This window comes from Polypterus senegalus, chromosome 3 (genome assembly GCF_016835505.1).
Source record: "Polypterus senegalus isolate Bchr_013 chromosome 3, ASM1683550v1, whole genome shotgun sequence".
NCBI lineage: Eukaryota > Metazoa > Chordata > Cladistia > Polypteriformes > Polypteridae > Polypterus > Polypterus senegalus.
The window spans coordinates 15,843,170-15,868,201 of record NC_053156.1 but is presented as its reverse complement, the minus strand read 5'-3'; the positions used below and the strand labels follow the sequence as shown (position 1 = coordinate 15,868,201).

The 25,032-nt window shown below is 40.7% G+C and overlaps 1 protein-coding gene across 1 annotated transcript in view; it reads left to right on the top strand.

The window, feature by feature from the left end:
• copz1 (COPI coat complex subunit zeta 1) overlaps window positions 1–23,311 on the top strand; it is a 52,761-nt gene extending 29,450 nt beyond the window's left edge. Inside the window, exons 2-9 of the mRNA XM_039746692.1 lie at window positions 1,112–1,180; window positions 2,930–3,011; window positions 6,843–6,934; window positions 8,172–8,227; window positions 18,221–18,298; window positions 18,389–18,440; window positions 19,019–19,057; window positions 22,727–23,311. Of these exons, the coding sequence (XP_039602626.1) occupies window positions 1,112–1,180; window positions 2,930–3,011; window positions 6,843–6,934; window positions 8,172–8,227; window positions 18,221–18,298; window positions 18,389–18,440; window positions 19,019–19,057; window positions 22,727–22,774 (516 nt within the window). The 3' untranslated portion in view covers window positions 22,775–23,311. The remainder of the gene's footprint in view (window positions 1–1,111; window positions 1,181–2,929; window positions 3,012–6,842; window positions 6,935–8,171; window positions 8,228–18,220; window positions 18,299–18,388; window positions 18,441–19,018; window positions 19,058–22,726) is intronic.
• Window positions 23,312–25,032: the final 1,721 nt, after the last annotated feature.

The window sequence follows — 25,032 nt, the reverse complement described above, 5'->3', positions numbered from 1 at the left end:
CTTTTTACGTTTTAGGCTGTAAGCTAAAGATCTCTCACAATGATAAATGACTAATTATGCAATCATCTTCATTTGGACTCTTAAATAACCTTGTGTGAGTGAGCATCGGTATGAACTCATCTGTCTCTGTACTTGGAGGCTTTCATGTGAAAAGAGGAAACTGACTGGTTCAGTTCAGTAAACATTTTAATTTAGTTGGGATCAGATTCTGATGAAATAGTTGATTAATGTGAAAACGGCCCCTTGTGTCAAGCTGCAGGTATTAGCTCCACAAGTGGATGAGGTTCAGCGGTGGCAAGGTTGTTCCACTTGCAGTGCCACCTGAAAGCTACAACGGCAACACAAAAACAGTGCTAAAAAAAAAAAAAAGTCATAACAATGTCTTTATACTTCGCTTATATTAAAGCATGTTTCTTTTTAGCATATAATTCAGGTGAGGCTCAGGCAAGAAAACTCAATTTCTATAATGGCAGGGAGGAATTGTCATTTTGCATTATGGATATGCACTTGCCTTGTCTACCGTCCGCGAACCCCCCCAGCCAGTTAGCCGAGTGCTCTCAGTACACGGTGGTCCTGTACAGTGCATTTTGAGCGTGCAGAAGTCCCCAGTTCTCTCATCATGTCTGTCTTCTGGTGGTGGTAACACTTTTTGGGATTTTATTAAGGTGTTCTATTGGTGCCATAAACCAATTATTGTCTAACTTTGGAACTGTATCGTCTCATTTCTAGAACTCTCTGCAGACCAAAAAATTTTCTCCTGGCACAGCCCAAGAAATGCTTTCTTACAAATGTATATAGCACAAGAATAAAAAGCAAGCAACGCATAATAAAAGGAAAAAGCAAGCACTTAACATAGCAAACATATTAATAGGCAGAAATAGTAAAAAAAAATAAACAATGTATATGAAAAAATGTTTCCTAAGAAGGCAATTTATGAGTTCAAAGCTGATTAAATACACAGACCACAGTGACATACCCAGTATTATTCATCTTCACTGCTACCCGCTTCCACCTTCCCTAATTGTGTTCCTCGGAGCCATCTCGGCATGTTTTATGAACTACGTTACAACTGTGGCTTCACCTTCTGTGTTGTGTTTTTTCCCCACCACAGGAACCCTCTCTCTACACAGTGAAAGCTGTCTTGATTCTGGACAATGATGGTGAGAGGCTTTACGCCAAGGTAAAGACTGCAATGGGACTTGCATGGCCCCCCTATTTTTTTTTTTTTTTTATTATTAAATATATACAGTGGTGTGAAAAACTATTTGCCCCCTTCCTGATTTCTTATTCTTTTGCATGTTTGTCACAAAAAATGTTTCTGATCATCAAACACATTCAACCATTAGTCAAATATAACACAAGTAAACACAAAATGCAGTTTTTAAATGATGGTTTTATTATTTAGGGAGAAAAAATCCAAACCTACATGGCCCTGTGTGAAAAAGTAATTGCCCCTTGTTCAAAAATAACCTAACTGTGGTGTATCCCACCTGATTCAATTTCTGTAGCCACCCCAGGCCTGATTACTGCCACACCTGTTTCAATCAAGAAATCACTTCAATAGGAGCTGCCTGACACAGAGAAGTAGACCAAAAGCACCTCAAAAGCTAGACATCATGCCAAGATCCAAAGAAATTCAGGAACAAATGAGAACAGAAGTAATTGAGATCTATCAGTCTGGTAAAGGTTATAAAGCCATTTCTAAAGCTTTGGGACTCCAGCGAACCACAGTGACAGCCATTATCCCCAAATGGCAAAACATGGAACAGTGGTGAACCTTCCCAGGAGTGGCGGCCGACCAAAATTACCCCAAGGCGCAGAGGCGACTCATCCGAGAGGTCACAAAGACCCCAGGACAACGTCTGAAGAACTGCAGGCCTCACTTGCCTCAATTAAGGTCAGTGTTCACGACTCCACCATAAGAAAGAGACTGGGCAAAAGCGGCCTGCATGGCGGATTTCCAAGGCGCAAACCACTGTTAAGCAAAAGAACATTAGGGCTCGTCTCAATTTTGCTAAGAAACGTCTCAATGATTGCCAAGACTTTTGGGAAAATACCTTGTGGACTGATGAGACAAAAGTTGAACTTTTTGGAAGGCAAATGTCCCGTTACATCTGGCGTAAAAGGAAACACAGCATTTCAGAAAAAGAACATCATGCCAACAGTAAAATATGGTGGTGGTAGTGTGTTGGTCTGGGGTTGTTTTGCTGCTTCAGGACCTGGAAGGCTTGCTGTGATAGATGGAACCATGAATTCTACTGTCTACCAAAAATCCTGAAGGAGAATGTCCGGCCATCTGTTCGTCAACTCAAGCTGAAGCGATCTTGGGTGCTGCAACAGGACAATGACCCAAAACACACCAGCAAATCCACCTCTGAATGGCTGAAGAAAAACAAAATGAAGACTTTGGAGTGGCCTAGTCAAAGTCCTGACCTGAATCCAATTGAGATGCTATGGCATGACCTTAAAAAGGCGGTTCATGCTAGAAAACCCTCAAATAAAGCTGAATTACAACAATTCTGCAAAGATGAGTGGGCCAAAATTCCTCCAGAGCGCTGTAAAAGACTCATTGCAAGTTATCGCAAACGCTTGATTGCAGTTATTGGTGCTAAGGGTGGCCCAACCAGTTATTAGGTTCAGGGGGCAATTACTTTTTCACACAGGGCCATGTAGGTTTGGATTTTTTTTCCCCTAAATAATAAAAACCATCATTTTAAAACTGCATTTTGTGTTTACTTGTGTTATATTTGACTAATGGTTAGATGTGTTTGATGATCAGAAACACACATTGTGTGACAAACATGCAAAAGAATAAGAAATCAGGAAGGGAGCAAATAGTTTTTCACACCACTGTAGCTGTGTAAACCACTGTTTGTTCTGTGCCCCAGTACACATCTGCTAATGCCCAGTGCACATTTTGTCTTTGCAGTACTATGATGACACATACCCCACGGTTAAAGAGCAAAAGGCATTTGAAAAGAACATCTTCAACAAAACCCACCGCACTGACAGTAAGGAAGAGGGAGAGTGACTGAGTGACTGTGTGTATGGGTGTGTGAGCACGCTAACCAACTGGTGACTCATGATAACTTTGCCTACCTAAATGCACCAAAGTCCTTCCTGCTTTATGTTCCTGATTTGCCTCTTTTTACTTGCCTTTTGCAAGGTAATAGTACTAGGGTGTTGTACCGTGTTAGCCATTATGGATGTAGTGAAAAGTCAAGCAAAATGACCCCTTTTATTGGCTAACTAAAAAGATTACAGTATGCAAGCTTTCGAGGCAACTCGGGCCCCTTCTTCAGGCAAGATGTAATTTCTAGCATACTTATTTTTTAATAGTTCCTTTCCTAGGGTACATTATCATAACACATTTTTTTGACTATACATGATGAACAGTTTTGGTGGACACGCATTAATGTCGCAGAGAACTTATTTTTTCATATCGCGTGCTTCTTGTAGCAGACGGTACTATATGGGACCAAACAATACATTGGGTTGCAGCCCAACATAACGCTGCTGACGCTACAAGCGCACAAGGAAGTGCCGGGACAGTGACGGCAGTAACAACATTGTTAAACATTAATAACTCAAGTGTGTGTGTGAAATGCAGGTGACTACCTGTTGAAGCTCATCGAGAGAATGCCAAGAGTGTGCAAAGCAGTAATTCGAGCAAAGGGTGGCTATTTTGAAGAAACTAGAATATAAAACATGTTTTCAGTTATTTCACCTTTTTTGTTAAGTACATAACTCCACATGTGTTCATTCATAGTTTTGATGCCTTCAGTGAGAATCTACCAATGTAAATGGTCATGAAAATAAAGAAAACACATTGAATGAGGAGGTGTGGCCAAACGTTTGGCCTGTACTGTAAATGCAAAACGATGTCCTCCCCAGTTTTTTCCTTCCTGTTAAAAGTGGTGAACAGGCCACCCAGAAATCTCAATCACTTGTCAAATAATACATAGATAGGCACCAATTCAAGGATAGGGTAAAGGTATTCTGGCATCCAGTCTTGAAGCAAAATGAATTAAATAAATCACTGTGAAGTTTCAAAAAGGCCACACTGCAACTGAGTTGTCTAGGGTGTGTGTTTTGTCTTTATTGCAGTGCTCATGTTAGTATTGCGGCAGCAAGTAGCTGCCAGAATGACTCTGCACTCCATGCATGGCACAGTATTCCACCTTGCAATTAATGTGTAAGCCAAACAGTCTAAAATATTTATGGCCAGCTCCAGCGACCGAGGAGTGACAAATTACCAGCAACTGCAACTCTTAAGTGACGTGAATTCCATCTAAAAATTGGTGCGAGTTGTTTAGAGACGTAAATCTGACACAGCCTTTAGGCTGTGATGTGATCCCCTCAAAATAAATGCATTCCCGCCATCCTCACCTACTTATTATAACAAGTTAGAAAATGGGATCTTCACTGAAGCATGACTTTTGTGAGTGTGATTTAATTTAAAATTTTCCTGTTTGCATGTTTATGGATGTGCTTTTATTTTAATTCAGTTAAAACTTTGTAAATGTTCCTTTTTTGTTATTAAAAGATGTACTTTATTCACTTACTGGTACCTCTTATAGATTCTAGCTCTCAATGAATTAATGAATTGTAAAGGTTTTTGTATATTTTTTTTTATATTGTGGTAGCCGGCCCAGACACAGACAGGCGGACACGTTCATGTCACCCACAACACGTTTATTAATCATATTTGTGCTTGGCCACAACACACTGCCTTCTTACTCTTCAGGCCGCCTCCTTGCCTCCTCCAAGACCTCGTCCTCTTCCCCCCGACTCTAGCCCCTGTATGATGGGAGGCGGCCCCTTTTATAATCACCCGGATGTACTCCAGGTGTGTCCCGGCAATCTTCCACCGACACTCCCCAGTGTGGCGGAAGTGCCGGCTGCATCCCCGGAAGCACTCTGGGTGACCCTGCTCCTCTACCCGAAGCGCTTCCGGGTTTGGCGGAAGTGTTGAAGTCCAGGGGTCCAAAGGCATAGGGGCGTCCCCTGGCGGTGACCACGGGCCCCTACAAGGTTGTGCTTCAAAGCTCTGTACCCATGGCCCTCAAAGGAACCAGGGCGGTCGCCCCCACATGTCCGGGGAAGGCGCAAGCCCTCCTCCGGTCCTCCTGGGCGTCCCAGCCGGGTCGCCTCCTCAACCATCTCCGGCAATATTTATTAATATTCACTACTGGTCAAAAGTTCCACTTTTTATTGAAACATAAGCAGTTTGATCTTATTAAATCACCTGAAATGGTACAGAGGAAACTGGTAAAACGCTGTTCATTATTTAATTCATTGATTTTCCACCACTTTTCCAAAACTGGGTCATGAAACAGTCTTAGCAATGATACTCAGAATCCCTTTCCCTAGCCACACTTGCCAACTCATACTGTGGGGATCCCAAGGCATTCCCTCGCCATCTGGGAGATGTAATCACCACAGTGAGTCTTGGGTCTTCCCCCGGGATCTCCTTCCAGCTGGTTGTGCCTGCAAAATCTCCACAGGGAGTTGTCTGGGAGGCATCCATATCAGATGCCTGAACCACCTCAATGCGGAGGATCAGTGGCTCTACTCGGAGTGCCCCCTGGAATGTCTGCGCTTCCCACCCCGTCTCTAACAGAGAGTCCAGCCACCCTGCGGAAGAAGCTGAATTCTGCCGCTTTTGCCTGTGATCTCATTCTTTTGATCATTATCCAAAGCTCATGGCCATAGGTGAGGGGTAGGGACATAGATTGCTTGGTAAATTGAAAGCTTTGTCTTCTGACTTGGCTCCTTCTTCACCAGTGACAGCATCACCGCCCCTACACATCTGTAGATCTTACCATCGGTTTTCCCCTCACTCATGAACAAGACCCCAAGGTACTTAAACTCCTTCCCTCGAGGCAGTAACTCTCCTCCCATTCAGAGAAGGCAGTCCAACTTTTTCCTATGGAGGATCATGGCCAGGTTGATACAAATAATTCCTTCTGGTCTTCCAAATTTTGTTGATCGCTTACAAACAGTCTGTTTAAAAGCAGTGTTGGATCAAGCTGTTTCTTTACAGCCTCTGAAGCATTATTTGGACAATATTGCACTGTATATATGCACTGGCCATTGGACCTTACTCTTATTCTATGTTAATTAATGTTGACTTATTTTCTTTTCTTATTGTGTCTTTTATTTTTCTATTCTTTATTATGTAAAGCACTTTGAGCTACTGTTTGTATGAAAATGTGCTATATAAATAAATGTTGTTGTTGTATATTGCTATCATAATTCAATTTACATAACTAGAAATAACATTATAACCCTTAAAGTGGAGGTCTGGTCTTTAGAGAACCTGCAAAGAAAGCCAAGGTGTCAGTGAGCATAATACCCGTCTCACTGTTATGGAGAACTTGAAAACTGGAAGAAATTTGCACAGGAGTAGGTCTAGCAGACCCAAAGGCACAACAGAATCTGAAAACAGGTTTCTGAGAGTCGTAACAGCTTGCTTGATGGATGTCTTACAGTACAGCAGGTTAACAGTAGTCAAAGCAGGCAAGTGCTGCTTTCAGATGTGAAGAGGGAACTTTGACCTGCAAGTTTTAACAGGTCGAATGTCAGTTCAAAAAAAAAAAAAAACTAAAATTATAAAATAACAAAAAGGAGCTTGTCTAGGCTAGGAGCCACTGCCAGTCTTGGCGTACTCGGAAATGAATTCATAGAACAAACGAGCAATTGGTAATATGGATACTGCATGACAGTAGCAATGATACAAGTAAAATGTCATATGATCAAAGCTAAATGGTTTGTGTAAATCCAAACAAGATTTGTTTTATGTTGATCTATAACCTGATCTGCTATTTACTCTTGCACAGGTGAAATCGCTTTGCTGGATGGGCTGACTGTCGTCTACAAGAGCAACATTGACCTGTACTTCTATGTGATTGGCAGCTCCCATGAAAACGAGGTAAGGCCAAAGCCATTCAGATTCTTCACCCACATCAGAAAAGAGCAACTCGGCCGAGATTAAGAGGAGACCTGACAGAAGTGTTTAAAATTATGAAGGGAATTAGTACGGTGGATCGAGATGGTGACTTTAAAATGAGTTCATCAAGAACACGGGGACACAGTTGGAAACTTGTTAAGATTAAATTTCTCCCAAACATTAGGAAGTTTCACTTTACAAAAAGAATACTTGCATTAAGCTACCAAGTAGTGTGGTAGACAGTAAGACTTTAGGGACTTTCAAAACTCGACTTGATGTTTTTTTGGAAGAAATAAGTGTAGAGGACTGTAAACTTTGTTGGGCTGAATAGCCTGTTCTCATCTAGATTGTTCTAATCAGGCTGTATCCAACCATAGTGTATAATTATTGTATGGCAGCATGTCCTGCTGTGGTGAGTGGAACACCAGTCCAGGAATCGGCTATAAAGACAATTACAGTGAATACTATAGTGCAGTGCTTCCCAAACTCAGTCCTGGGGGACCCCCTGTGGCTGCAGGTTTTTGTTCCAACCAGCTACTGTTTTTAATTGGACTCCTGGTCTCATTAAGTGAACTGTTATTTCTCAAGTTGTGTGTTTTGGGAACAATATATATCAATGTTCCAAGCAGTTATGTGGGAAATAATGTATTTTGTTCTTTTTAACAATATTTACATCTTGATTTTCATTGTACCTTTTCCAGGTGTTCTAATTGTTTCATTAATCCATTATTTACTAATCAGTGGGTCTGACACTAAAGTAGGTGCAGCCTTGGCTTATTCAGTGTTGTTTGCCTGAGTGTCTGCTCCGCTCGTTTTTAAACGTCATTAGTAAGATACAATGAAGAGGGAAAGGGCAAAATAAGATGAAATCAAAAAAAGAGAGTTAAGCATTTAAATCTCTAGCAAAAGCAGAAATATTTCAAAATGTCTTATAAATGTAAAAATCATGCCACTGTGCTTTTCTGAATGTAGAATAAGAGAAAAAAAATACCAGCTAACAAAATGAGATCAGTGATGTCAGGTGTTGTCACTGATCAGGAATCATATTGGAACAAAAACCTGCAGTCACTTGGGAGGCCACAGGACCGAGTTTGGGTAACTGCTATAGTGCCCTTAGTAGTTTTGTTTTGTTGTGGGTGGGAGTGGGTGTTTTTTTTTTTTTTGCTTGCACGTCTTTCAAATGAAATCTTAACTGTTAGCTCTTTGTTTCCCTCCGCAGTTAATGCTTATGTCTGTCCTCAACTGCCTCTTCGATTCACTGAGTCAGATGTTGAGGTAAGAGAAACCTACTTCAGTTCCTTTCAGACATTAAAATAAGAACTTTGCTGTACTCTGTACAGGTAACAATAAATTTAAGCAAAAGCCGCTATAGAAAACATGGGTGAATCAGTGTATACTTTTTTTGCTTTCGGTTTTCCTATCATTTTTTCTGGTCAAGTTTTTAAAGGGTGCGTTTGCCACATTTCAGAGTTGGTTTTATCTCAATTGTATCTGTCTGTCATGTCCTAGAACCTTGCAGTGTGAAGTTAAACTGTTAATGTAATAAAGAAAACAAAGTCTCCTCTTTGCATGTTACAGTCCTGTCTGGTTAGGCACCAGAGAAAGCCTAAAACAAGAGTCTTAAAACTTAAACTAAATTTGGAGGTATGGTATTTTATGGAGGTGTGACAGAAAAAAGAACTTTAAAATAATTTGTAACACAGAATCTTGGCACTGTCTCTCCTGCTAGATTTTTCTTCATTTTTAACAGCAGCTGACCGTGTGAATTTTTCACGTTTACCTGTCAGCCTGTTGAAGATGGTATGGGGCCAATTAGACATCTGTGGGGTAGAATGATCAGGAGGTAAAACACGAGCCTTCAGCTCTTTAGCATGGCAATGCCTTTGTGATAAAATGGTTTGGAAATTTGCGACTCCTGGGATGTGAAAGTAAATTGAAAAATCTGTATTTTCTAATCCAGATACCATGAACCATGTCCTGTAAGTAAAAGTTTATCATGGCAGTGTGACGATGCCGGTCCCCTCCAGACTCCCTCTTACCAATTGGGAGTCTGTTGAACCAACACCGTTGATAGTTATGACCGAGACGAGCTGACAAAAGAGGACAAATCTCAGTGAAACTGAGGGATGGTGGAAAGTGCTTGAGTGTTTTTATTGAAAACAATCAAAAGTAAAACCAAAAGTGTAAACTGTGCAGTATTCTCAAAAAAAAAAGTGCACAAATCCTTAAAACCAGTGAAAAGTGGGGATAAAATCCGTAATAAATAAATCTGTTAAAAATGCAGTCTTTCTCTTCACGCGATCTCAGCCCACCTCCTTCTGTCTCCCTGGCTCACCCATCACTTGTGTTGCTGGTGGAGACTCTGCAGCACGAACTCCTTTCTGCTGACCCCCATCTTGGCTGCTCCACACTGATGAGCCAGACCGTCCGAGGTCGGCACACCTCCCGTCGTCTTTCACGCTCACACAGTCGCCCCTCAGATCCATTGGCAGGTCTTCTGTCCTGCTCGTTCCACTCTACACGACTATTCAGTTGGGCGAACCAGCCCCTGCAGCATCTCATCCAGCACTCCCTCACAGAGCCCCAGTTCGTGCTGCCTTCTCCATGCAGGTGTCCGGATCGTCTGCCTTTCACGTCTTTTAACCTCCATCTTCTGATCCATTCTTTCATATCTTTCTCCCCTTGTGCCGGCCCGTACATATAAGTCTCAGTGGGCGCAGTGCCTTAATCACACGCCGGAGGAAGCCAATGAAGCAATTGAGAAAGATCGCGCCCGCACGTGCAGGTGCGACTCTCCCCAATTACCTAATTAACTCCCTCGGTTGTGCACTTTCACCCATGGAGGCTGACACGGCTTTCTGGTTTTAAAAACTGTTCAAATTTTTTTTTTTTTTTATTTGAAGCTGTGTACCCGTTATACCACAGGCAGTACAGTAGAAATGAGGTAATAAAGAAGGTCATATTTATATGAAAAAAAAAATAATGGAGTCTCTCAAAAATATTAAAGTATATGCATGTGCACATATATCAATATGCAGGAACAGCTTTCCAAAGTGGGCTTTTTGATGCACTGAGCCTCGTTTTGTTTACTGAACTATATACATTTTTTTTTTTTCTCTTGAGCTGCTTTAAAGTTTTCATTTGTTCTTGGGGATAAGTATATCTAATCTAATTTTACCCTTTATTGTGAGAACGTTTTTCATTTGAGCCTGTGTATGGTATGTACTGTATGCCATGGGTCCCTGCAAGTAGCAGTGTGTTATGATCACAAGGGAAGCACAATAACACTACTGATCTGTGGTTCTCCAGACCCCTTTGTAGCCATTGTGCTTATTGGCTTATGTTAATTTTACTTTAGTATTTTACTTTTAGTATTTTTGGAGCCAAAGGAGGGAAACACAATTACAGCTCGCAGTGTGTTTTGGAGGTGATTTTGGAGCATACAGCCCCACGGTATATCAGATATATCCAGCATGTATGCATAAAATTTGCTCTGCTCTGTCCTATCCTGTACCATTTCACATGATTGTTCCTTTCAGCTGTGAATTTGGATCGGCCTGTTGTCAAAAATTGTCAACCAACAGCACTTTTGGTTCAGTTGTCATCTTATTGTACTCTGTCATTAACTACTTAATTAAAGGTACTCAATCGCTGTGCCTTCACCCAGTTACTTTTTGTGTTGAGGCTATATTCAGTGGACACACTACTCACAAGAGTGGGAGCAAATAAAACTAGTTAGAAAACATATGCATGACGTAACGTTCGATGTGTTTGGTAACAGTTAACTGATATAAAAGTCCATCCATGAGTCAGGTACCACATTATTTATTAAATATTTAAAGATAACAATATTAGAATATAGTTACAGTGCCTTGTTAAAGTATTCACCCCCTTGGTGTTTGTCCCATTTCTGTGGCATTACAACCTGGAATTAAAATGGATTGTTGAGAGTTAAGCACCATTTAATGTACACAACATGCCTACCACTTTAAAGGTGCAAAATATTTTTATTGTGACATAAACAATAATTAAGACCAAAAAAAACAGAAACCAGGAGTGTACAATAGATGTTCACTCCCCTTTGTAGACCAACCTTTTGCTTCAATTCCACCTGCAGGTCTCTTGGGAAACGTCTCTAGTAGCTTAGCACACGTAGTCACTGGGATTTGTGCCCATTCCTCAAAGCCGAACTACTCCAGCTCCTTCAAGTTCGATTAGTTTACATTGGTGTCCAGCCACTTGCAGGTCATGCCACAGATTCTCCATTGGATTGAGGTCTGGGCTTTGACAAGTTCATTCCGTGGCATGCTAATGTTTTCCTTTAAATCACTCCAGTGTCACTTTAGTAGTATATTAAGGGTCATTCATTGTCCCAATGGAAAGTGAAACTTCATCCCAGTCTCAAATCTGTGGCAATCTGAAACAGATTTTCCTCAAGAAATGCCTGGTATTTAGTGCCATCCATCTTTCCTTCCAAACCTGACCAGTTTCTCTGTCCCCACAGCATGATGCTGCCATTGCCATGTTTCACTGTGGGAATCATGTTCTTGGGATGATGGGAATTGTTAGGTTTTTCCTATGATGTACAAAAACTCCAATTTTACTCTCATCTGACCAGAGAACTTTCTCCCATGTATTTGGTTGAGTCTGTTGGGCAAACTCCAAATGGTTTTTTCTTCTTTTTTTTTTAATTTATTTAAGCAATGACTTTTTTTCTGGCCACTCTTCCATAAAGCCCTGCTCTGTGGAGTGTACGGCTTAAAGTGGTCCTAGAGACACTCACTCCCTTCTCTGCTGTGGGTCTTTGCAGCTCATTCAGTTTTACCCTTGGTGTCCTTGTTGCACCTCTGATTTTAATGTGCTCCTTTCCCGGTCTGTGAGTCATGTTGGTGGCCGGCCTTCTCTTGTCAGGTTTGTAGTGGTGCCGTATTCTTCCCATTAAGTTATAATGTATTTAACGGTGCTCTGTGGGATAGTCAGTTTGTGATATTTTTCTTTATAGCCCAATCCTGATCTGTACTGCCCCACAACTTTGTCTCTGACCTATTTGGAGTGCTCCTTGGTCTTCATGTTTCTTGCTTAGTGGTGTTGCAGCATCAAGGGCCTTTCAGAACTGGTCTATCATGTAAAAACTTTGATTGCACACGGTTGGACCAAATCCTATTTAGGAGTTTCATAGCAAAGGCACTGAATACATACACACTAGCAACTAGGTTTTACATGGTTTTTTTTTAATATATATGAAAGGTATTTTCATTACACGAAAGATAATTTCGACTATATTAAGTTCATTGCATAAAATCAAAATGTAAATCAATTTTAATTCCCGATTGTAATGTAGCAAAAAAAGGACAAACACTGAGGGAAGTGAATACTTTTGCAAGGCACTGTACATTAAATATGTGCATTTTAACAGCACTTTACAATGTCATGTAGTTAAAAAATGTAGCCTAAATTGTCTTGTGATGGCTCAGTAGTGTTTTAGGCAGCAGAGTCCCCCTCAAGTGATGTACAAATGGCATCAATTGATGTGTGTTAGTACTGGAGGGTCTGTGACGTAACTAAATGTTCAAATTTCTTAAACATTTTTGTAGTACTAGGGTGTTGTACCGTGTTAGCCATTATGAATATAGTGAGACGTCAAGCAAAATGATACCTTTTATTGGCTAACTAAAAAGATTACAATATGCAAGCTTTTCAGGCAACTCGGGTACATCTTGCCTGAAGAAGGGGCCTGAGTTTCCTCGAAAGCTTGTATATTGTCATCTCTTTATCCATCCATCCATTTTCCAACCCGCTGAATCCGAACTCGGCGTCACGGGGGTCTGCTGGAGCCAATCCCAGCCAACACAGGGCACAAGGCAGGAAACAATCCCAGGCAGGGTGCCAACCCACCACAGAACACACACAAACACACTAGGGCCAATTTAGAATTGCCAATCCACCTAACCTGCATGTCTTTGGACTGTGGGAGGAAACCCACGCAGACACGGGGAGAACATGCAAACTCCACGCAGGGTGGACCCTGGAAGTGAACCCGGGTCTCCTAACTGCGAGGCAGCTGCACTACCCACCAGGGCTGTGGAGTCGGAGATAATTTTGGGTACCTGGAGTCGGAGTCGGCAAAAAGTTAACCGACTCCGACTCCTACTAAATTTAAATGGGAATTAAAAAAGTAAGTTGAAATGTCCCAATTCACAAACAGTCATAATGAACTACTTCTCTGCTGTAAGAATAAAGCCCAATGCATGCAGTGCATAATGTTACCACAAAACGAACATGTCAAGTAACCATGAAGCATGCTTTTCATTGACTGTATGCGTCACTATATGGGATGTAATGCACAGGTAAGGTGCGGCACCGCTTTCCATTGTGTCGTGTTCCACTGTTACAGGGAACTGTGAACCTAGCCTAAAGCCCACTGATTTTAGATTGCAGTTAAAGGGAACCCGAGGTCAGAGGAATATGGAGGCTGCCATATTTATTTCCTTTCCTTTAACTATAACTGTATTCCAAGTTTAATATAGGTTTTCCAGATATTGTTTTTAGTTCATATAGTTAAGCTTTTTTTTTTTTTGTTTTAAAAGTTAAAACTACCAAAGAATGTGGTTTGTATTTTTGAACCAATACATTTCCTGTTCCTGATTTTTATGCCTGCTATTACTATCCAGACACTTGTTTAAAAAAAAACAAAACAAAACCTTGTTTTCATTGTGTTTGTCTTTAATCTGGCATTATAGTAGAGTGTTGGCTTCCTAGCCAGTAGTTCTGTGGTGAAATGACATGTATGTTGCCTTCCTTTCCTTCAATGGATGTAGAAAATACATTAGCATAAGATATACATACAGAGGAGTCGGAGTCGGAAGATTTAGAAACGTCGGAGTCGGAGCATTGATCTACCGACTCCACAGCCCTGCTACCCACTGTGCCACCGTGCTGCCCCTCTAATCTCTTTAGTTATCCAATAAAAGGGGTCATTTTACTTGACTTCTCACTTTAACATTTTTGAAAGTATATGCAACAGAGTAGTACCCAATAAATTACAAAAAAAAAAAAAAATGAAAATGAAATTTCCCTTTAATTAAAATTATATAAATAACTAAGAACTGATTTTTGTTTAATTAAAATACCAAGGTAATAATTTTAAAGAATTAAATTCCAATCTGAAGATAACACAGAAGCAGAAGGGGCTGTTTGGGCCCAGATAAACTGTAACCCCAGCTCACTCTGTTGTACGTTATACTGCCCCGTCCTTACTGTTTGCTGCAGAATCAGCTTCTTTGTGCACCAGAGAAACTGTATACCACAGCATGGTCTTTGTTGCGTGCCCAGAGGCTCTGGTCTCTGCACCTCCCTTTCTAAACCCATCCTATGTTTGTATCACTTAGTGCTGCTACAATTCCATTCTTTTTTTTTTCTTAATGTAATTTTATGGTTAATTTACCTGAAGCAGCAGGAGGACGGTGCTGCTGCTATATGAGCTGCTTGTCCTGGCATTGTATTGGGGAATCCTAAGCAGCTGTCGGACAAGTAAAAAAAGGAAAATAACCACTGTCATTATAAAACTGAAACAGTAAACTAATTTGTAGTTGAAGGTACGCAGATTTGCTTTCCTTCATTTTAAGAAGATGATTTGGGAGATTTTGATATTTCTAAACTTTGAACAGTCATAACAAATTTCTTTGAAGAACAGGTGGGTCAAAATAAAAAATTCAAATTATTCCACAGGGGCCAGGTTGATTGATGCAGATAGAGAAACATGACAATTGCAGTCATGTATTGTATGCAAACATACCTAAAAGAGAAAAAAATCTATTAAAATGTTATTATTTAGGCAGGTCTTGGGGATTGAATGAGTTCTATTCCAGTAGACATTTGCAAGTTTGTTTTTGGATTTGAACTTAAACAAAAGGACATCCATTAATGGGAAATCACAATGCTTTATTATGCACTAGCTATGATAGCCATCTAAGAATGGTTGAAACCAAAGTAATCACCTTAGACCTCAGCGTTAGTATTGCCAAAAATGTGTTTTGTAATGCATGTACCGTAAATCCCGGTATATTAGCCGACCCCCTTCTCTACCTACTAAATTACATGTATTTGCCGATGACCGGTATTTAAGCCGACCCCCTTCTCCAAGCAAAATTTTCTAAATTTCCTTAAAAGTGTCAGGTATATTTATTATGTTTATCGGCGAGAATTTGAGACTGCCGGCATTTTTGATGGAAACCAGGAAGTGATTGTGGAGAAGTTTGGTAAAATGAAACCTTTGTGTTGAAACTATATTACGCAAATACGGTACATCGGCGGGTGGATTTCTGGAGACTCTTTATAAATTTGATTAACTTAAATACGCAATACAGTGGACCCTTGACTTACGAACTTAGTAGTAAATTACATTCCATTAATCTTTCCAACAGACGGCACTTCACAAATAGTTGTAGTAATAACTGCATTACTACAAATGTTTGTAATGCACCATCTGTTGAAATGAGAAACGCAATGCATAGGTCTCTGCTTAACTGCCATTTGGTGTGCGGGATTAGTGGAAGCAGTATTTAATGTTTGTGATGTGCCATCTGTTGAAATGACAGAGACATAGTAACCAGACAGACACACAGACGTTTACTTTTAATAACATCTGATTTATTAGTAAAATGACAGTGAAGCAATATTGTTTCACTAAAATCACATTGCAGTATGCAGTTAAAACAAGTACAATGTGATCGAAAATGGTACTGTACTATGCCTCAGCATTGTGTCAAGTACAGCGTACAGTAGGTATAGAAAAGAATCCCCCACTTTGAAATAATCCCTTTTTTTTTTTGCTTTATAGCCTTAAATGAAAATATACACAAACCAATATTTCTTCCAGCTGTACTTATTCAATGCAACTGATAACTTCGAAGTGAAGGATATCACAGCTACAGTTCAGAAAAATTATAAAAAATCAAACACAAGACCTACTGAGATTAATAAAGGATCACCCCCCCAATGTCAATGTCATTTTGCTGCACCACCTTTTGCTGTAATGACATCCTTGAGTCTGTTGATTCTTCTCTATCAGCTTCGCCCATCTAGATTGAGCCCACTCAATATTTGCCCCCCACTCTTCTTTACAGAACTGTTCAAGTTCGGTTCAATTGGATGGTGAGCATTGGTGGTCTGCTGTCTTCAAATCTTTCCACAGATTTTCAGTGGGATTTAGGTCTGGGCTCTGACTTGCCACACAAGGACATTCGCTTTTTTTTTTTTCTTCAACCACTGTGTGGTCCATTTTGCTGTGTGCTTCGGGTTGTTGTCGTGTTAAAAGGTGAACATTTTGCCTCATCCATTTTTCCTTCTACCCTAATGAGTGCCTCAGACCATGCAGCAGAGAAACACCCCCACAACAGGATGCTGCCCCCTCCATGCTTTACTGTCACTATGGTGTGTTGTGGATGGTGAGCTGCATTGGTGTACCGTTTGCTATTGAGGCCAAATAGTTTGATTTTGGCCCCATCTGACCATAAGACCTTTTTCTACTTGGCATCAGAATATTCAAGGTGCATTCTGGCAAAGCTCAAACGAGCCTTAATGTGGCCTTTCTGGAGAAGTGGCTTTTTCCTTGTGAACCTCCCAGACAAGCCACAATTGTGGAGTGCTTGTGAAACTGTTGTCACATGAACACATTGACTACTCTTTGCTATAAAGTCCTGTAACTCCTTTTAAGTGGCTATTGGCCTCTTGGTCGCCTCTCTTACCAGTTTCCTCCTTGCTCTTCCATCCAGTTTGAAGGGACGGCCAGATCCATGGACCTTGTAGTACCAAACACTTGCCACTTCTTTATTATGGATTTTACTGAGCTCCTTGGGATTGATAAAGCTTTTGAGATATTTTTGGTCTCCATCTCCTGCCTTATGTCTGTCCACAACTCTATCCCTGAGATCTTTTAAAAATGGCTTGCCACCCATAGTCAGTTCTTATTCTGTCAGTTGCACTGCCAAGCAAGGGAATGCAGGCTCCAGGAACAGCTTCACTGATCACACTCCTTACAACTGAGCATAGGTGGGAGGAAGTCAGTAACCAGGGTCTGCAATGGGAATGGTGGGCACTGACACCTGAGTGAGATAAAGCGGAGGGATGGGGAGAGAACCTTTATTAATCTCAGTATGTTTTTTATTTTTTATAATTCTTTTGTGATATCTTTCACTTGGATCTTATAGATTGCATTGAGTAAATAAAGCTGGAAAAAATATTGGTTTGTGTGTTTTCATTTAAGGTTGTAAAGCAAAACAAATGGGGATATTTCAAAGGGGGGATTATTTTCTATGCCCACTGTATTTCATCCATGTCAAAACTGGTTTGCTTCATTCATAAGATGAAAACAGTGGCTCTATGTGCTGACTTGTATCTGCAAATGTGCCATTTCTGAGACCCTTAAGAGTTTTTAACCTAGTTGGTTGCACAAATATTTTATAGCTTAATTGTTGTTTTAATTAATTTCACAGTAGGCACCATCATGGGGACACTGTATGAAAGCAAATGCAGCCTCACAACAACTGTAGCTGCGTTTTCCCCAAATTACCAAAGTTCAGCAGTTTCAACTCAAAAAATGGGATTCAACAAAAGCCCGACACGCAGAAATGATTCCACAGACAAAATATCTTTTGTTTTTAGAAGTTTAGTTAAGTTTCAAAGTAAGACGGTTCACACAAAAAAACAAAGAAAATGAAAATCGCAAAAAAGGAAAAATTAATGTTAAGAAAAGTTCAATTCTAAGCTTAACCTTTTTACATCTCAGATCGTTACTATTTACTTAACATTTCTGAACCATTTCAAAACGGTCAGAAAACTGTATGCTTATCCCATTTCTAAGTTTAAAATGAGTCATTTAAGTCCCTGTGTACTGGGACCTGTTCTAAATAACAACTGAGCTTATTATCACACTGTTTCTCAGTTACAGTAGGAAGGTTCTATCTCCTGCTAACTTACAGGGGGGAAAAGACTATACCATAAGTTATGACTATGAAAGAAATTTTAAGTTCTATTCAAATTAAGCAAACATTAATATGAGTTTAACTGAAAACTTTACCTTTCTAAGATTGTCTCTTACAACAACTATGCAGAAAGGAGTGTTCTGTGCTTTTTGTTTTTGTGTGTAACTTGTTCCTTCCCTTCATAAAACTAACTGAGCTAGGTTTCCACTTTTGTGATTGTAAGCTTCTGCAGTAGGCTCATTAAACTGTTTTTAGCCCCTAACACACCTTGTCTCCTGTACCACAGGAAAAATGTGGAGAAGAGAGCGCTGCTGGAAAACATGGAGGGACTGTTTCTGGCTGTGGATGAAATTGTAGATGGAGGGCAAGTATTGCATAGAATATTTGGCAGCAGCATGATGGGCACATGTGGTTTGGGCTTGCTTTATGACTCTTTCTCTTTCCTGATGCACAGGGTGATACTTGAGAGTGACGCCCAGCAAGTAGTCCATCGTGTTGCATTACGGGTAGGTTACGCTTTTCTGCTCTTGCGTGTTTCATAGACCTGATTGTCACTGAAGTGTGACATGGTTTAGGCTATTTGGATGCCAGTTTAAAGAAAATACTTCACCCAAAAATATTGTTACCTCATATTTTTGTTGCACTATCCAAGGCAATTTTTAAATCTCATTTTCTTATGAAGAACCACAATAATAAAAAACCCTATCCTTCTATGGTTAACAAATCTGAACAACCAGCAAGCAATATCCAAAAACCTATGAATAAAATCTCTTATGTCGTATGTCACTCATAGGCTCACAACATCCCAAACACATGTATTTTTGCTAAAATATTGTTTGTTAAATCACTTATGGAATAATTGGGAGAGTGCTTTGAAACCGAATCAAGCTTTTGAATTGAAGACAGACATGCCTGCCTGGGTGGAGTGTTCCTTTGCTTTAACCATATCTGGTCTGTTGAAAATATTTATGAAGATAATGAAGCCTCTGTGTTGACATGTCCTGCTCAAGGTATAATGTAATATGGCACATAATGTAATATATAATGTAAGTCCTCACTGTTTTCTTTTTCTTTTGAATTACAGGGAGATGACGTACCTCTAACGGAACAGACAGTCACTCAGGTAAGAGGTTTCACCTCCGTGAGAGAGAGAACTGGGAAAATCATTAGCGGACATTGTTTTTGTTAATCAAGTCCTTCATTTCTTTAAATTGTAGTATGAATGTGTCTTGCCACTAAATGGCTTCAACTGGCAAGACAGTCCTCAGAAGTAGCACGTGTGTTCTACAATAACTCGGTCACACCATACTGCATCTGGTCTGATTTTTAGTTCTCATCTTCAAGTTTAGAATGTCTGTTGTTATGCCAAGTATTGCATAACACTTGGGATTGGTCACTGTCACAAACTCGCACAAGAGCCATGGCAAGGTTTGGGGCAGCCATCCGTATATTGTTTTCCTAGCTGCTAAATTGCAAAAACAAATGATAGCACTGATGTGCACAAACCAGAGTCCAAAACAGAACTGATGGAATAGGGAAAAGGGTGAAGGCTTTTAAAGGTCAATATAGGAAGTGACATCAAAGGGGCCAAGACCAGAAGGGTCTTCAACCATAGGCTCGGGCCCGGACATGACATGAAGGGGGCCGGAACTGGGAAGGTCTTCCTCGATGGGTTCGGACCCAGAAGTGACGTCAACAGGGCCAGGCGGAATTCCCCATGAATGGTCTGCAGGAAAGCAAGAAAATGAATCCGTGCACTCTGCCACATTCCAGTCTAATTCGGATTTTCCCTCATTCAAGCCCTTTAGCTGCCTCCCATGCGTACGTGTGTGACATCAGTAAAAAATAATTACCTGTAGGTTTAAAACTTGGTTCGGTTTTTGAGTGTTTGCATGATTCATGAGAACACTGGCTGATTTCCATCAATGCTTGAATATTCTTGTTAATTTCTTTATATTTGGCAAGTCTTACAACACATAGTCTAAAAACGTAAATCCTGTAAAGTGCAATTTTGTGTTTTGCCTAGTTTGTTAATAAAATGTTCCATTCTGAAAAGTATATACAGTGCATCCAGAAAGTATTCACAGCGCATCACCTTTTCCACATTTTGTTATGTTACAGCCTTATTCCAAAATGGATTAAATCCATTTTTTTCCTCAGAATTCTACACACAACACCCCATAATGAAAACATGACAAAAGTTTACTTGAGGTTTTTGCAAATTTATTAAAAATAAAAAAAACTGAGAAAGCACATGTACAGAAGTATTCACAGCCTTTGCCATGAAGCTCCAAATTGAGCTCCGGTGCATCCTGTTTCCCCTGATCATCCTTGAGATGTTTCTGCAGCTTAATTGGAGTCCACCTGTGGTCAATTCAGTTGATGTGACATGATTTGGAAAGGCACACACCTGTCTATAGAAGGTCCCACAGTTGACAGTTCATGTCAGAGCACAAACCAAGCATGAAGTCAAAGGAATTGTCTGTAGACCTCCGAGACAGGATTGTCTCGAGGCACAAATCTGGGGAAGGTTACAGAAAAATGTCTGCTGCTTTGAATGTCCCAATGAGCACAGTGGCCTCCATCATCTGTAAGTGGAAGAAGTTCGAAACCACCAGGACTCTTCCTAGAGCTGGCCGGCCATCTAAACTGAGCGATCGGGGGAGAAGGGCCTTAGTCAGGGAGGTGAACAAGAACCTGATGGTCACTCTGTCAGAGCTCCAGAGGTCCTCTGTGGAGAGAGGGGAGAACCTTCCAGAAGGACAACCATCTCTGCAGCAATCCACCAATCAGACCTGTATGGTAGAGTGGCCAGACGGAAGCCACTCCTTAGTAAAAGGCACATGGCAGCCCGCCTGGAGTTTGACAAAAGGCACCTGAAGGACTCTCAGGCCATAAGAAACAAAATTGTCTGAAAAAAATGAATTTAATCCATTTTGGAATACTTTCCGGATGCACAGTATAAGTACATTTTCACAGGTATCAACTGAAATCATCAGAATCTTTATTTATTCTTTGATACAAATTTTTGTCCATGTTTCTATGTGTGTGTATGTATGTGTGTATATGTGTATGTAATGTATGTATGTGTGTGTGTGTGTGTGTGTAGTACATTCACAAAGTAGTCAGATCCCTTCACTTTTTGAAATATTTTGTTATATTGCAGCCTTTTTCTTTTTTGGACTTGTCAAACAGCACTCAATACCCTAGAATGACAAGGCAAAGATAGTATTTTAGAAGGTTTTGCTTATGTATTAATAAAAAAAAAATATTACATTAACACAAGTAATCGGACCTTTTGCTTTGGCTCAAATGTATCCAATTCTCTCTTGATCATAACTGAGATGTTTGGAATCCTTCGGTGGTGTTTTCAGTCAATTGGCCTGTTCAGAAAAGACACACACCTATCTATAGAAAGTCTAGAGGCAAACAAGCCATGTGGTTGAAGGTACTGCCTGCAGAGCTTATAGAGACAAGACTGTGTTTAGGCCACAGGGAAATTTCTTCAGCCTTCAAGATTTCCAACAGCACAGTGGTTTCCATCCATTTTATAAGGGTGACATTTGGGACTCTTCTTAGAGCTAAGCACTCTGCCAAACTGAACAGTTGTAGGCGAACGACCCTGGTAAGAGAGGTGACCGACAAGCTGATAGCTCCAACTCATCACAAGCTCAGTACTATTCCAGCAGTTAAGCATGGAGATTAGTAGAGTTGAGGGGGAAACATGAATGCATAGAATTATCCTGAATGAAAACCTGCTCCAGAGCACTCTGGACATCTGACTGGCACAAAGTTTTACCAACAGATCAAAACAAAAGCAACACAGAAGTGGCTTTGGCACAAAGTTGCCCATCCAGAGCCTGAACCTGAACCCATTTGAACATCTCTAGAGAGACCAGAAAATGGCTATCCATCCCACCTGAATGAGAGAACCTGCAGAAAATGAATGGCAGAAAAATCCCCAAATCGGGGTGTGCAAAGCTTGTCAAGTCAAACCTAAGAAGACTCTAAAGGTGCTTCAACTAAGTGCTGATGACAGGGTCTTGAATAGGGTCTCTGTCGGCATGCCATTTCAGTTTTTTTTTTTGTCAAATGTACCAAAATGAATATCCCGTTTTCGCTTTGTCATTTAAATGTATTAAGTTTTCTTTGATAGGCACAAGGCTGCTTATAGCAAAATGTGAAAAACAAAAGGAGTCTGAATATGTGTACGTGTGTACAGTATATGTATATACATAAATACTTGGAACTTTGTCGTCCTGGAGAAGATTTGGCTTTTTACAGAAGCTCTTTAAATAAATATATAAATGGGTAGATGTGTAAATACAGTAAATGAATAAACACACACTTGAAAGACTATAAAGCAAGAGAATTAAAAAGCAAGCAAAGTTGTGACTTGGCTGTCCCTGTCCCCGTGTGGCACTCTACAGATGTATTGCCGTTGGCATTAAAAGAACCCCCATCACATTTCTTTGCACGCTTCTACCGAATGATTTGTTGGCTGAACGTCCTCAGTGTTAGTGCACAGAGACAGGATGTGCAGCATTGTTCATAATGGCGCACATTGCCACTGTGAGTTGTGCTCCTGACCCCACACCCCACTACTTCATGTACTTGACATGCAAGTTGCAGTCAGGACATGGGTGACAGCAGTGGTTGGATGTTGACTTCTTGCCTGCTTTTAACTTGCATCTGCTGCAAGAGAATGGGGGATTTTTAAAAAGAAAATGGGGGGTATTAAAGGAGTGATGCTGTTCTTCTTCTCACCTACTCAATTTTGTCCCTTTTGCAGGTTTTGCAGTCGGCGAAGGAGCAGATCAAGTGGTCCCTCTTGCGATAGGAAGAGATTTGCCGGCAGCCTCATCGACATGGTGAGCAACAGCGGCTCTGTGAATCACTGCACTGATGGAGCAGCAGCTAGCGAGGCCTCCTAGCGCCCAAGACTCCCAAACCATGGAGACCCTTGTCTGGCTGCCTGCCGGCCTGCTTTCTTTCTTTTTTTGATTTTTATGTCCGTTTGTCTAGTAATCATTCCAGTCTTGATGGAGGGGGCCTGTGATTGACATGAAACTGTGCCAGGCTGCCCTCCTTTCCCAGAGGTGCTGTCTACTGCAGTGGACCTGGTGACAGGCGGCGGATGGTGCTTCAGCATGGGACTGTTTTTTTTTTTTTTTTTTTTATCATTCTCCTTTTGGTCACCAATAGTTCAGTAAGCACACTCTTCGCCATGTTCTCCAGTCTTGTTTCATCTTTTCTGAATGTGTACGTCAGTTCCTCTCTTGGGATCACCCAGTCTCTCTTTACCAGGAGCCTGTGGAGGAACTGAACTGAGAAGCCTGACTTCTAGGAAATAAATCTTGATTATGAAACTCCAAAATGTGTGCATGTTTTAAAAATGGTTTACTCTCAAAAGACTGGTGGTAAACTCCATGTCCGATGGGGTGTGTAGAAGTCAGGCAGCAGGGGGAGCTCATGTGTCAGGGTAACAAACTTACCAGGCTGCCGTAAAGCCTTTAAATTGACACCCAACTTACTCATCACTGTCACTGGCCCATAATCAGAGACTGTGTTCTGTGAACCTTTAGTGGTCCCCTGTCTCAGTCCTGGGAGGCCACATAGACAACAGCTGTTTGTTTGAACTCATTTCCTAACTAAAAGCCTCACCTTGTTCATGTTGTTATAACCTGGGGCCTCATCTATAAACGGTGCACACGCACAGAAATGTTGCATAAGAACGTTTCCACTTTCAAATCGCGATGTATAAAACCTACACTTGGTGTAAAGCCACACACTTTTCCACGGTACCTCATACCTTGTCGTACGCAAGTTCTCCGCTCGGTTTTGCAGACTGGCGGCACCCAGCGTCAAAGCAGTGCTACTGTTCTTGTGTGATTACTCATTATTTTCATGACACGGCTTTATAAATACACTGAAACTAACCACATATTGTTTATTAGTGTAACACATCTGATTGTAATGAACTTGTAACAATATAATGGTCCAGGGAACAGCCATAGTATTCCAAATACCAGAACTGCTTTAGCTTTAGGAGTTGCCACAGCGGATCATCTTTTTCCATATTTCTCTCACTGCACCACTCAGAGTATTAATATCACTGTATCTGAGTGTGAATCACAGCAGCAGCTGATCGGAAAGAGAATTATCAGGATACAGCTTCAAGGATACGCTGTCTCAGCCACGGCAAAACGTTTTAAAGCCTTTCCTGTACGGACCTCGCGGTTCAGAAACAGTTTCATCCCCCTTTAAATGCACTCAATTGCTCCTTGTAGAACTGTTAGGTCTTATAAGTACAATCGCCTCACTGTAAACTTGCACTACAGTTATAATATCTCACAACCTGAGCCACTTTATAAAGCGCGTATTTACATATGATGACGATATCATTTTTAAGATGAAATGAAGCAAAATATGTTGGTTATATTATACAGATAAAACTTTAACTTCATTTAAATAATCTATATTGTTAATAATTAAACATGTGAGGACACGGCACAGCGCTAGTTACTTCACCGATTGTTCCTGCCTCATGCTGTATGTTTGCTGATGCTGGCGCGACACTGGAAGGACAGAATAATTAAACAAGTACTATGAAGATATTTCAATGTTCCTTAAAAGTTTTGAAGAATCGCCGTTCTAAGCTTACAGATGGCTTAATGTCCATTACAGAGCTGATTGTGTGGTGATTGGGTATTTGGGGAAAGAAAAGGAAGGACAGGAATTGGGAGTTAGTATGTTTGAAAAAGACAGGACTGCTGCAATAAATCATTTCATCGAAGGTCGCGCACGGCGCAGCAAGCATCTTGTGTGAGGCAGGAACAATCACTGCGCCACCATGTTCCCATGTTTAATAACATGCTTTAACTCCTATTGTCATGAAAATGATATCACGTATACATCTCGGTATTTAAGTTATTCAGAGAGCTGTAATATCATGAATGTAATGGATTCTGTGTCCTGTCGGAGGAAGAGAAAGAACGGAAGCACATAGTGATTGACACACACAGAGCACATAGAAGATCACATACAAAACAAAGTAAAGCATTTACACACACATATATATATATATATATATATATA